At 41.9% G+C, this 14,804-nt stretch overlaps 1 protein-coding gene across 2 annotated transcripts in view; it reads left to right on the top strand.

The window, feature by feature from the left end:
* Positions 1–6,432, top strand: part of FGD1 (FYVE, RhoGEF and PH domain containing 1) — a 283,074-nt gene extending 276,642 nt beyond the window's left edge. For both annotated transcript variants that reach the window (XM_082264429.1, XM_082264430.1), the window contains exons 16-18: positions 2,019–2,177; positions 4,519–4,662; positions 5,715–6,432. In XM_082264429.1, the coding sequence (XP_082120555.1) occupies positions 2,019–2,177; positions 4,519–4,662; positions 5,715–5,981 (570 nt within the window). In that variant the 3' untranslated portion in view covers positions 5,982–6,432. The remainder of the gene's footprint in view (positions 1–2,018; positions 2,178–4,518; positions 4,663–5,714) is intronic.
* Positions 6,433–14,804: the final 8,372 nt, after the last annotated feature.

Genomic DNA, 14,804 nt, shown 5'->3' with positions numbered 1-14,804 from the left:
ATGCAGTGCCGTATCGCAAAAAAATGGTCATTAAGGGGGTAAACCTTCCGAAGCTGAAGTGGTTAAGAACACGTTGGCTGGCTTCCCTTAACAACCAGCTATTATTCAAACAGAATTTGAATCAGTCGATCATTTTTCGACCGATCCAAATTTAAATCGTTAGGAAAATTTGGAATTTGGAATTTGTTAAAAAACGAATAAACAAAACAAAAACTAAACACATTCCGAAACGAATCAACATAACAAAATTATAGCCACACCAATAGCTTTGGAGCCCAAAACTATTGACAACAACTAAAATCTGGCAGAAAATCTCAACCTGCCATGCTCTATCCAAAAATAAATATGTTGTAAAACCTTTTGACTGGAGTAGGACTTTAAGGGACAAGTTAAAGTGGTTCTAAAGGCAGAAGGTTTTTTCATCTTAATGTACTCTATTCATTAAGATAAAAACCTTCTGTTTGCAGCAGCCCCTGTAATACTTCCCTGAGCCCCATCTCGATCCAGCGATGTTGCATGAAAGACTTGGCTGTCTGGGACTCTCCCTCCTGATTGGCTGAGACAGCATTGCTGCTCTATTGGCTCCCACTGCTGTCAATCAAAGTCAAAGTCAATGAGCAAAATGAGGAGAGAGAGGGGGGCTGGGCCGAGCCGCGGCCCTGTGTCTGAATGGACACACGGAACTGTGGCTCGGATCAGGTGACCCCATAGCAAGCTGCTTGTAGCACCGGTGAGGGACCCAAGAGGAGGAGGATCAGGTAAGTACAACAGACTTTAGTATCACTTTACGGGCTGTGTTTGAGGTGGATGTTAAAGGCTTGTTATAAGGCATGAGGTTTTAAAGTGAAGTGATAATGCTGATCCTTTCACTCCTTCCCAACGTCATATCTAATAGCCCCAGATTCTCATCTCTAGAACTTAAAGTGGTTGTAAACCCTTACATATACTCAGTGAAGTGACTGATCTCAGGTGATACAAAGAGATTAAACAAATCTCCTACGTAAGTTGTACCTATTTATCTGCAGTCATCTATCCTCTACAGCAGGGGTGTCAAACTCAATTGCATTGCGCCCCTAATCAACAATATGGTTCCCCTCAAAGGGCCGGTTGTATCTGTAAGACTAAATGTCCAAAGCACCCCACCCCCTCCCCCTTACATCAGATGTCAAGAGCCCCCCACCATCAGAAGTTAAGAGTCCCCAACCCTCCCTTATATCACAGCGCACCCCCATTACCTTGTGCTGCTTCCAGGAAGAAGCTGGGTGCGGAGCTGGGAAGCATAAAGTGTAGGATCTGGAGGAGGACCAGAGGAGGGCAGGAGTCAGCTGCCGGAGTTTGCTGAATGCTGAGACCAGGGTAGATTCATAGAGAAGTGCTGGATCTTGCTGGGACAAGGGGGTGGACAGGAGAAGTGGGTGCCTCAGCCCAGGAGAGGTGCGAGGGCCACGTGAAATGGCCTGGCGGGCCAGATTCGGCCCCCGAGCCTTGTGTTTGACACCTGTGCTCTACAGCCATCCAAAGTCCAGAATTTATAAAGCTTGTCTGAGCTGTCAGAGAGGGGCAGAGAGTTGAAAAGTTGAAATTACACACTGCAGAGCTCAGAGAGGAGAGCCCCCCCCCCCCACACACACACTACACAGGAACAGCGCTGAGGCTTTCATTTACAGACTGTGTGCTACAGATCCCTCCCCATCACCTTGTTTATCTTGGTGTCAGGAAAACTTGTCAGAAGCGACTCATGCAGATAACAGAGGAACAGCGCAGCAGATAAAAATGGCACTTAGTGCTCTGGATTGAGAAGAGTACACACTATAGAGGGATATGCTTTGTTCATATTTCATGTCTGAGGTTTACATCCACTTTCAATGGCTTACATCCAGAGACAGCCAGGCAACAAGCAGTTTTAGAAGGTCAGTGATGGCAGCCTTGTATTAAACATAGCACGTTTCCTTTAATTCCCATTTCCAGTGCCTGCATCTCAGCCAAACTTAATCACCCTCCTTGTTCTTGTGTTCCAGGTGGTTTGTGGAAAGTGTTCAGAATTTCGTGCTCGGCTGGTCTATGACAACAACCGGACAAACCGTGTGTGTGTAGACTGTTACACTGCCCTACACGGTTCTGTGCTCAGCCCAGCTTACAACACTCACACACCTCAACGCAGGAAATCCATCTTAGAGGTATTACTTGATTATATTGTATATACTGTTTATATCTGCTCTGGACTGTGGCTGTTACAGAGTAGCTGTGCATAGGTGTACCTGAATAAGGTGTTGTACAATTCATGCCATCCTAAAAGTCCAGAACCAACTATTATCATACATGAGGGACGTTGGGTCTTCGGGGGTTGGCATATGGGGAATATAAGACTGCTTCATGGTGAACTTTGGCACTCATACAGTATATTGAGGGCATGATGCTGGCAAGTTTGTGGAGGGAGCACAGCTGTGATTGGGACCCAGCTGGCACCACCTACTATAGGCTGCTGCTGCACATTTTGCAGTTGTGCCTACAGTGTTTACAGCAGATTTTCTGTTGACTTGCCATGCCTGTTCAGTAGCCTCTCCTAGGGGTCTATAAGCCAACTTCCATAGAGAAGTTACTAATCAGGCATGGCCAGCACACAGATCTGCTGACCTGAATCTTTACCAAACTTGGAGACCACAGGCACAATTGCGATGTAAGTATGCATCTAGGATGGAGGGGCATACATGACCTTTGGGTATTTTACTGCTACAGGAGGGCCGTTCTGTGCAGAATCATTGATATATACGTTATTCTGCACTTCCGCCCAGAGGTTGCGCCCGCACACTGTTTCAGCTGTGATTAGTCACAGCAGAGGCTGATCAATGTGTGCTGGACAATGAATGTGAAGCCTAGTAGACACGCAACGATTATCGGCCGGCCGGCCGACCAATGTTTTGTCCAGAGTGGTGTCTGTTGGTTGGAATGTGCCTAGACTGCACACGAATTTTCTCGCCCAACAAAATTCTACATCAGAAGTGATGTCATGTGTTGGTTTGCTTTCTTTGTGTTCTTTCTTCACTGAGCATGCCCAGACTTGCTCATCAGATTTTTCCCTGTCGAAATCTGTACTGACTGCACGAAAATCTGCCGTGTTTTGACGGCAGACAAAAATTTTATAGCCTGCACACCAGATTTTTTTCGGCCGAAAAGTCGGGAATCAGTTGTCAGAAGCATCATACTAACAAGCCGAAAATCGGCAGATCGGTCGTCGGACGAAAATTCCCTGCCGATTTTTGACGCGTGTGCAGCACATCAGCTTTAGTCGGTACCCAATCATCGTCAGGAAGAGAAGCTAGTCTGAGCACTGCCTAAGTAAACTTTGCAGAGCAAAGCAGGGAATCAAATCCATCACATCCCTTAGTGAAAGCACCACACAAAGTACACAAAAACACTGGCTAGGCAAACAATTAACCCGTTGATCGCCCTAGATGTTTAACCCCTTCCCAGCCAGTGTCATTAGTACAGTGACAATGCATATTTTTAGCACTGATCACTGTATTAGTGTCACTGGTTCCCACAAAGTGACAAAAGTGACAGTCAGTGTCCGATTTTCTGCCGCAATATCGCAGTCCTGCTATAAGTTGCTGATCGCCGCCAATAGTAGTATAAAAAAAAAATAATAAAAATTCCATTATATATCTCATAGTTTGTAGACGCTATAACTTTTGCACAAACCAATCAATATACGCTTATTGGGATTTTTTTTTTTTACCAAAAATATGTAGCAGAATACATATTGGCCTAAATTTGTTAAGAAATTTGATTTTTTTTTTTTTTTGGATATGTTTTTTAGCAGAAAGTAAAAAATATTGTTAGTTTTTTTTTCAAATTTGTCAGTCTTTTTTTCAGAGTGCAAAAAATAAAAAACCCAGAGGTGATCAAATACCACCAAAAGAAAGCTCTATTTATTAGGGGAAAAAATGACATACATTTTATTTGGGTACAGCATTTCATGACCACGCAAGTGTCAGTTAAAATAACGCAGGAGGTCAAGTGGTTAATCACAAAAGGATTTTTGTAATGTTGCATTTATGAATATATGAATATAAAAAATGTTGGTTGGAACCCTTCTATTCTATAAAGTGTATCTCTAGACAAAATCTTTATTTTTAGTTTTGAATAGAGTGGGGAAGGGTCAGACCCTTTTGTCAAGTTTTTATTGCTGTTGGGGGGATTCATGGCCACTGTTACAGAAAAGGAAAGGAAACCAAACGTTTTAGAGTTGTCTCCCAGAACAAGAGGCGAGGGCAAATCCTAAAATGGGGACACCTTTTCCAGATAATCCCAGATGATACACAGACAGCAATAAATGAACCAGTAGGGGATTTAAGCCTTTCCTACTCTATCTCTCTTCGGCAATCTCACAGCACTGGTCAACCTAAGTCAGGTTTGCATGTGTGTGGAGCAAGAGTAACTAGTTGGGAAAGATGTGCTTGTATTTTTCATTAACTTTTGGAATAAATGTAAATCCCATTTATTTTTCTATCTGTACAGAAACAGGCGTCGGTAGTAGCAGAGCACAGTATATTGTGCAGTTACATGCATTACATGGAGAAGGGAGCAAAGAGCTGGCACAAAGGCTGGTTTGTCATCCCTCAGAATGAGCCCTTGGTGCTGTACATCTATGGAGCGCCACAGGTATGTTTATCATGTTAACATATGTCTAATAGAAATACTTTTTATGTCTCTTTGCTATCTTCTTGTAGTCCTCTCACTTCTTGTAGTCCTCCTAGTAACATCACTACTCACATTGAGATAGTGAGAGCGCTCTGATCCAGTCATGCTCTTCTATATGACATTAGTGCTGTCAGTCTAACACTGTGGATATGCTTACAGGAGGAGACAGTACAGGAACCCTCCAAAAATCAATAACAGATACTAAGGGGTTTATTTACTAAAGCTAGAGGGGGCAAAATTAGTCACAATTCTGCAGGGAAACAAATCAGCTTTTAACCTCAGCTTGTTTCATCAATGTTAAGCAATAAAACCTGGAAGCTGATTAGTTTCTCTGCAGAATTGTGACTAATTTTGCCCTCTCTAGCTTTAGTAAATAAACCCCGAAATGTCCATGTACTATACAACTTTTGTTGTTTGATTTCCTTTAGATTTATGCCCCATACACACGTGCAGATTATCTGCAGACTTTTGTCTGCAGACTTACCAAAACCATATAATATGAGGTCAAACCTAAACACTTTCAATTTGTATGCAATCCGGCAGGCCCTTGCACTACATAGAAAAGGTAAGTCTGCAGACAAAAGTCTGCAGATAATCTGCACGTGTGTATGGGGCATTACCATCAACTATGTAGTGCAAGGGCCTGCCTGATTGGATACAAATTGAAAGTGTTTAGGTTTGACATATATTTTATGGTTTTCGTAAATTGTAAGGAAAAAATCTAAAGATAATTGTATAGTGTGTATCCAGCTTTAGCCTCAAACAAATATAAAAAGAAACCTTGTAGAATGTAGCATAACATGTTCATCGCAACCAATCCCGTTTTAACGTCCATTTTCTATCCTGAATTATAATAGTGTCGTTTACAGTCTCATTATTATAGGCAATATTTTTAGTTCTTCCAGTTTTTATATGTAGATGGTTTACCTGGGAAGGACTAGTAGCGAAGATCTAGCTGTGGAGCTGGTTCCTGTCTATGAGTCCAGTTACTCAATATTTATTTTCTGTCCCAGGATGTAAAGGCTCAGAGGAGTATCCCTTTAATCGGCTTTGAGGTCACCCCAACAGAACAGTGTGAACGCTCCGATCGCAAACACGTCTTCAAGATCAGCCAAAGCCAGCTCAGCTTCTTCTTCAGCCCCGAAACTGAAGAATTTCAACGTCGTTGGGTAAAAGCACTGTCCCGAGCTGGACGAGGGGAGGATTACAATGCCAAACACTTACTCCTGGAGACTGAGGAAGAAAATGAAGGTACTGGAGAAACTCTGGGGGACACTTGAGGATCAATCCACTGCACCTCCCTTTTGGAGACGCCGAAGAAGGGCATTTAGACAAATCCATTCATCTTCAATAGGGGACTATTGCAATGTGAGGCTAAACCTACCTATAATAGCTTCACACGGGGAGGGCTGGACTCACCCATAGTACTTCCATGTTCAACAAAAGACCTGAAAGAAAAAAGGAATGGACATGCTAACTCAGAGGATTTCTGATGAACTGAACTAAGCATTCTCCTCTGTGACAGCTCAATGGGATGGGGCTGGACTGACCCATCATCGCTTCATAGGGAGGAGTTGGATGGCTGGCTTGACCCATTACCACCTCCTTCCCTGGTCAACTGATGCTTCCACACTCCTGAACTCATTCTTTACACAAACCCATCACTGGCACTTTCTCTTTTTTTTAATATGTTATGTATTATAATTATTTTAATAATATTTAGCAACACTTTTTTAAGTTGTTATTTTTGCTCATTTTGGAACCTTGGGTTCCTTTTTAAGAATTTTACCATCATTCCAAACTCCATGCTTACGCATCTCAAAGTAGCCTGGTAGCATGCGAGGTCCTGCCTTAAGAGAGTGACAGAAATGTGGACAGGGTGCCAAAAATCGACGATTTCCAGCTTTGGGAATTGATCTAAAGTGCCATAATACATAATATAAGCTTAATACCACTGAGGTGTAATGTTGCCACCTTTGTTCTTCCAAATCTGCTTGCGTTTTCGCATTGTGTACAAGTATCCTGCCAACTATGCCAAAAATAAAAGTCAAAGGCATTATAAAGTAGAGCCAGTGGGCAGATTCAATGGATTTGTTCCCACTCAATATTTCACGACGATATAGTAAGTGGCCGTAATCATCTGTTATAACCGTGTAATGCAGGGCTACTGTACCAATGACAAATCAGTCCTTTATGACATTCATGAATGCATAGATTGCATTCCCCGGTGATCAGAAGGTATAGCATTTCATATATATAAGAACCTAAGTGCATTAAAGTGTATCTATAGCCAAAACTTTTTAAAATAGGGATTATTGTCGTCTGTTTCCCTTTTGCAGATTTTCCCCTACTTCCTGTCTAATAAACTTTGACCCCAGAACAGGAAGTGAGGGGAAATCTCTCTAATGGAGCACAGGATAACAGTAAAACAGGGATTCTAACCCTTACTCGCTCTATCCAAAACAAAAAAAGAAAAGTTTTGCGTATAAATACACTTTTTTAGAAATCTAAAGTGTTCTATGACCAAGTATATCATTGGAAAAAAATACAGGTAATCTATAATGGAAGCATACTATAGAGTTAGATATTGACTATCTCTTCAGATTAGTTTTTCATAGCTAATGGATACATTGCTGGAAATTATGTTATATGAACAGAGAAAGCTGTAAAGTTGATATATAGGAAAGCCATATTTTAGTGAAGTAAATTGTGGCAGGAAAAGCCACCCGTGTGTCATCATTGACCTGAATAACTGCTGGACCTCTCAGGGTAGAATTATGGAAGCTGCAAAAAGACTGACTTGTTTTTAAAGCCTAACTCCAGGTTTAATGTCCCTTTTAATAAGTTTGTGCGGGCCAAGCTGACCCAAACAATTTCCTGTACTAACAGGTGTGTTGCTGAGTACACTGTGTTATCTGTGTGAAGGCTCAGCTACATACAATATACATTGTTGTATTCTGGCAGTGGGATGGAAAGTTAATATCTTACTCCTGGAACAAAAGTGCGCTGCCCGGCCATTCATGGGAAGACTTGTATTCTATGAAGAAATACAAAGTTCCCTGTGATTAGCGGAGTCAGAGATCTTGATATCATTTGCCCCACCTCTCCACCCCAGCCAATCAGAGGAAGCAATTTCTTCTGAACAAACTTAGGAATCTCCAACAATGTTTGTAAACATTCTGGCAATGTACATTAGGGATGCACCGATCCGACATTTTTGGACCCGATACCGATATCTGGCGTTGTGAAATCGCCGATACTGGAACCGATCCGGAGCTACACACAAAGCATGCGGCTGCAGTACAGAGCAAAGCCGCTGCTTCATGTGTATGGCTCCTCCATTCACAGACTAAGTGCATCTGATATCACTCCGCCTTTGAGCCAGGACTATACAGGAAGTAGCGGCTCCCATCCCATATTACTACTACACCAAGTAAGGGATGGCTGAGCCGTTACTAAGCAAAAACCGGATCGGCCAGTGGATCGGTCAATGTTACCGATAACCCGATCCAGCTATAATGGCCATATCGGCGCCGATATCCGATCCGAATATCGAACCGGTGCATCCCTAATGTACATACATCACCCAGAGGTGATTGAATTTTATAAACAAGAATTGAGTGACTCTTTAAGAACTCTACTGCTGTCTGCCTTGTTCTTCATTGCCTAGTAAAGCCAATCATACACGATTCAGTTTTTTTCTTTGAGCCAGCTGGCTGAATAAAAAAAATGAATCTAATTCCCCCATCCACACATATGAGAATGTATTCTGATAGTGGAATTCCCCTTTAAGTTAGGATACACTGATCAATTGGTTGCATGTGCTGTCCGAGGCTAACTATTCCAACAAGCCAATCTATCAGAAGCCGGTCGAAAGATCGACTTCTCATGAATGGAAATAGCCATACCTGGATCGAAACTTGGTTGGTTCCTGCTGAACCGGCCAATTTTCGATCCATGTATAACCAGCTTAAGTTACCGAAAAAACAAGTACACAGCCATTAAAGTTGGAAAACCTCAATACTTGTTACCCGTCAGTGACATAACTAGGTAGGAGAAGAATAAGGATGGCCCCAGTGCTTTCCTCCTCATAAAGTCTTTGCTAATAGGTCAGGATTAAAAGTAAATCTAATCCCAATCACTAATATCAAATTTAAGCTTTAAAGTGTTGATATGATTTCAAAATGGGGGGAGATCTTTTTTTTTTTTTTAATCTGCTGCTTTAAATACAACAAAACCTGGTGATCCTGCCATGAACATCTTTATTCAGGCCCTTCCTGTTATGGGGTGACAACATTCTGACCCTATATTCCAGTTGTTCTCCACCATTGTCCCACTTGCTTCTGATGGAGATTACAACTGGTTGTGTCAATGCACCCTGCACAGGTATAGTCTGTTTTTGTGACGTGCATCTGCTACTAGAAAAAGAGTCGCATACGTACAGGAGATGGCTGAAAGAGCCTGCAAAGGATCAACAGCACTGAGATTCCAAAAAAAAAAGGATTAAGAAAAAGTAAAAAAAATATTTTATAAATTACAAACCAAAACAATTGTTTCTGAAAACATAGTGCTTTAGGAAACGAAATGTCATCCAGTTAGGATTTAGATCTACTTTAAAGTATATGCATTTTTTTTTCATTTTGGATAGAGTAAGGTTAAGTTTAGACTTAGGTCTAAACTGCTGCACTTCTGATAAGTGGTCCACATTCAGATTGCTTTTCAGAGGCGTTTGGCAGGCAGCCAGGAGGTAATGTAATGCCTCCTTACTGCCCATTTTATCCGTGTAGTTGCTGCACCAATGCGTCACAACATTGTTCATTGCACAGCAGTTGGGGGGCTTTTGAAGTGCTTTCCAATTCACTTGAATGGGTCGCGTTCGATAACAATTTTTGACGCAGATGCGAAGCATCATGACTGCTGCATATAAACACCCCCATTGGCTATCTTTACAGGTTGGGAAGGGGGGCACAAAAACACAAAAAAAAAAGTTTTTTAATGTCTCCACCCTATCAACTGCAAATCTAAACAAGCCCTAAGGGAGTGTCAGTTTTTTCCCATCTGTGAAGATATCCCCTCACTTCCATAGACAAACCGAACGTGAGAGGAAATCCCTCCAAAGTGACGGAATCCCTGGTTGTCACCACAACGAGTGTCCCCATTCTTCCCATTGATTCCTGTTCTGGTGACAGCCCAAAATGTGGAATTTTCTTTCACTCTGACAATGGTAAACAGGACAAATAGAGAGGGTGATTCTCCTTAATGAGGACACAGACAGCAATAATAATCCTCCTTCACTCTATCCAAAACTAAAAAAAAAAGAAATGTTTGACTTTAAGTTATACTTTTAGGAAATACTTTCTCTGACATTCAGTAGCTAAAGTATTGATTTGCCAACCTGCTCTTTCATAATGCCCTTTATGCTCTTTTATAATGCTCTTTCATAATGCCCTTTTGTAGGATTAAAGCTGAAGGTTGAACTCAAGGCAGATATAATAAATAAAGAAAACTCCAGCTAATGCAGGTATTTATTTTTGATGTAGTTAGTGTAAGTACCTGATTCTGTTTTCATATCAGCCATGTGTAATCCCCTGCACAGTAGTCAGAGCCTGCTGCAGCCAGTATTGCAAGACTGGCTGAACAGCATTACAAATGATTTGATGATGAAGGCTGGGTTCACACATGCTTCAGCCGCAGCTTACAGCATGGGGTCCAGTGCCTCCCTGTTCACTGATTCAGGTGTAAATCAGGTCTGAATTTTAGCCTGAATTCGCACCTGAATCGGAGCCAAAGAGGCACAGGACCCTTTCCAAATGCGGACCATGGCCGCCCCAGAGGTGTGTGAACCAGCTCCATTGCGAGCCGGGCACACTCTTCTCCCATGTAAACTCGCATCCAATTTGCATAGGTGTAAACCCAGCCTTATGCCTCGTACACACGCATCGATAGTTGGCCGTGAATTTTCGGGCCAACATCCGATCGGTCGATTTTTGGCTTGTTAGTATGATGCTTTCGACAACCGACTCCAACTTTTCGGCCGAAAAAAATCTGGTGTATAGGCTGGCCGTCAACATAACGGCCGATTTTCCGTACAGATTTCGGCAGACAAAAATCTGATGAGCAAGACTGGGCATGCTCAGAGAAGAAAAAACACACGGAAAGTAAACCAGCACATGACATCACTTCTGAAGTTGGTTTTTGTTGGCCGAGAAAATTTGTGCGCAGTCTAGGCACATTCCAACCAACAAAACAACACTGGACAAAAGACGGCCAATCGGTCGGCCGATGATCGTTGCGTGTGTACGAGGCATTACACAAGTTCCAATGTATGTATGTAGATCAGCTGTGTCTGTTTAGAGTTCAGTTATAAAGAAATCAAATATAAAGAGAAAACTCCACTTCTCCTACAGTACATGTAGATCCCCAACAATGAACTTATTTGGTCTATTTTGATCTGGTAAGCTTACCATTAAACGTGTTAAATCTTTTTAATAAGTGCATAAAACAAACAAAAAAAAACAGTTTGTCCTGCCAGATATCCAGTGTTGTCCTATGCACTCTGCAATGATATCTTAAAGAAAAAGTAAGCGAAAAACTACAGAACACCCCCCCCCCCCTTCCATGTTACAGATGAGGACAGATGTTCTGTAGAATGAACACACTTTCTGTCCTATGATTAGGTGTACAACACACCCCAGATATCCTATTCCCTGCTTATGGGATTGGCTTACTGCTTTCTAAGGCTCGATTCACACCTATGAAGTTTGCTTTAGATCCGTTTTTTCAGTGCTTTTTGTGGTGCATTTTATGTGTTTGCACACACATTTTTGACGCATGTTTTTGTGTGCGTTTTTTGATGCATTTTGCCCAATTTGTTGTTGGGTGGATTAAAAAAAAAAAGAAAACTGCAGATCTCGGCAAAATCTCTGTAAAAATCACAGCAAAAACACACTACATGCTATTCTGCAGCTTCTCCATTGAATTCTATTTAACTACTTTGACCGCCCACCTAAAATGTTTAAAAAATTTGATTTTTTAATTTTTTTTTTTGGGAATGTTATATAGCAGAATGTGAAAAATATTGTTTTTTTTTTCAGAATTGTTGCTCTATTTTTGTTTATAGCGCAAAAAATGAAAATCGCACAGGTGATCAAATACCACCAAAAGAAAGCTCTATTTGTGGGGAAAAAAGGACATCAATTTTATTTAGGTACAGCGTCGCACAACCGTGCAATTGTCCGTTAAAGTAGCGCAGCGCCGAATCGCAAAAAATGGCCTGGTCATTAAGGGGGCAAATCCTTCCAGTCCAGAAGTGGTTAACCAAAAACACGCTGTTTTGCTTTTAAAAAACTCCCTGATCCTTTCCAAAAACATAGTGGCTGAAAAAAGCATAGATGTGAACGTATCCCATAGAAAACCATGTAAAATGGACTATAGTGCATTTCTGCAAAAAGCATTAAAAACGCATAGGTGTGACCCGAGCCATAGCCCTCGTTCGCATTAGAGCAACTTGTCATGTGATTTGACAGGTCAAATTGCATGACAAGTCGCATCCTATTGGCAGCAATTACACAGTTCAAATCGGTGCAATGCCGACTTTGTGGTGCCGCATCAATTTGAAAAGTAGTTCCTGCACTACTTTTGGCAATTTCAGGTGCAGCTTGCATAGACATCTATGCATGAAGTCGCATAGATGTCTTCCAAGTCGCACTGACAAGCGGCTTTGAAATTGTGTGATTTCAGATGAAGCCGCATGATTTCAAAGCGGCAGTCAGTGTGAACGAGGAGAGCATTGCACAGAGCTTGTTGTAAAATCTCAGACAACCCTAGCCCTGCCATGCCCTCAGTGTTAATGCAGTCAGCCTGTCATCTTTATTGACATAGAGAGAAAGCAGGAATGCCAGTTCTTTTATTTTTACAACACTGGGACAGACTATATGTAATGGGTGATTTCAGCAGCGGGCAAACCCTCCTACTCAGCACTTTGTTTAGGGAAGCTACTGCAATGGGCTGTCGCAGTATCTATAGCACACAAGCAAGTAAGAATCAGCAGTGAAAGTTGCCAAATACTTTGCGATCTTATGCAAAAAATAAATTGGTTCATCCAAATAGGACTATAGTGACACCTTAAATTAAGGTTACCATATCTCACATACATATATTTACTAAAACTGCTAAGACATCATAAAGTATTATCATACACATGTATACACAATCTCGGTGCGATTGTATATTTCTTGCATATCCGTGCAGTAATCCAGTGTGAGACTTTTCCTTTCTGTAATAAAGAACGCTCACCGCTGCTCTTTCTTCTAGTGCAGGGTGACTGGTCCCCCCTCCTGTATTGGGGGGTGGGGGGGGGCCTCCTTGTTTTCTCCCACAGCTCTACTCTTTGCACAGGCTAGGTAAGGAACAGTGATGGTGTCACTGCTACGTTTATAAGATAATACCTGGGTTTGCAATGACATTTGGTGCACACAGGTTTATTTGTATTCTTTGGGACTTTTGAGGAATGCAGTTAACTAAAAGATTGTGTGTCTGGAGTTCGACTTGAAATTTGCATATTAGCTAATAGGGATAATGACACCTTTACTCGTGTAAGTGGATTATGATTCACTACTAATAATATCCCAAAATTCATTCCTTCAATCTGTATAGATTTGGTTTGGCAACATTTTTTTTTAAAACAGCAGTTAAATTAAATTTTTTAAATAACTGAAGGTGTTACAGGGTGCTTGGCTATTGTTTGTACAACCAGCAAACACTAGATTATTATATTGATCAATCCTGGCTCTGGCCTTTTTAGAACCAGAATACATATGTGCTTACATGTATAGGAGGAGAGGGGGATCACGTGTATCAAATGGCAGGGTGAACTGTGGCACTTCAAAACATGTTTTTTCTAAAAGTTTGTGCCAAATTTTCCAGATTTTTTAAGAATAAGTTGTTTTACCTATAACAGTACTTCTCAACCAGGGTTTCTCTTGATGTTGGTAAGGGGTTCTCTGAGCTGTGGCAACTGGATCTCCCACCTACAATATCTACCAATGCAAAGTGGTACTGACCACCACTTTTACATGCACTGTTATTGTTAATGGACACTAGTGATGAGCTTGGGTTCAGTCCAAACCAATTAGTGTTAGTAGACACTAGGGTTGAGCTTAGGTATGGTCCGAACCCATTTGTGTTAGCGGACACTAGTGATGAGCTTGGGCTAGATCCAAACCCATTAGTGTTAATGGACCCTAGTGATGCCCCCCCCCCCCCCACCTAAATCCATTAGTGTTAGTAGACACCAATGACAGGATTGGGTTCAATCTTAAATCTATTGGTGTTAGTGGACACTAGTGATGGCCTCGGGTTCACCATGAACCCATTAGAGTTAGAGGACACTAGTGATGGCCTTGGGTTCAGTCTGAACCCATTAGTGTTAGTGGACACTAGTTATGAGCTTGGGTTCAGTCTGAACCCATCGGTGTTAATAGATACTAGTGATGAGCTTGGGCTCAGTCTGTGGACACTAGGGATGGGCTTGTATTAAGTCTGAATGCATCAGTATTGGTGGACACTATTAATGGGCTTGAGTTTGTTCTCAACTCATTAGTGTTAGTAGACACTAGTGATGAGCTTGGGTTCCACCTGAATCCATCAATATTTGTGGACACTAGTGATGGGCTTGGGTTCATTCCGAACCCATCAGTATTTGTAGACACTAGTAATGGGCTTGGGTTCGGTCTGAGCCCATCAGGGTTTGTGGACACTAGTGATGGGCTTGGGTTAGGTCCGAGCCCATCAGTGTTTGTAGACACTAGTGATGGGCTTGGGTTTGTTCCGGGCCCATCAGTGTTTGTGGACACTAGTAATGGGCTTGGGTTAGTTCCGAGCCCATCAGTGTTTGTTGACACAAGTGATGGGCTTGGGTTCGTTTTGAGCCTATCAGTGTTTGTGGACACTAGTGATGGGCTTGGGTTCAGTCCGAAACCGTTAGTGTAAGTGGACATTAGTGATGGGCTTAGGTTCAGCCCAGTTCCCAGATTACGTACCCCACAGCTAACATAGTTCTGGGCCAACTCCCAAATTCCCTGCCCCGTAGCTGACATACTCAT

The sequence above is a fragment of the Pelophylax lessonae genome (genome assembly GCF_965119305.1).
Source record: "Pelophylax lessonae genome assembly, chromosome: 7".
Taxonomy (NCBI): domain Eukaryota; kingdom Metazoa; phylum Chordata; class Amphibia; order Anura; family Ranidae; genus Pelophylax; species Pelophylax lessonae.
Note: the sequence above shows the minus strand (reverse complement) of the source record. Positions and strands in the feature narration are given on the sequence as shown.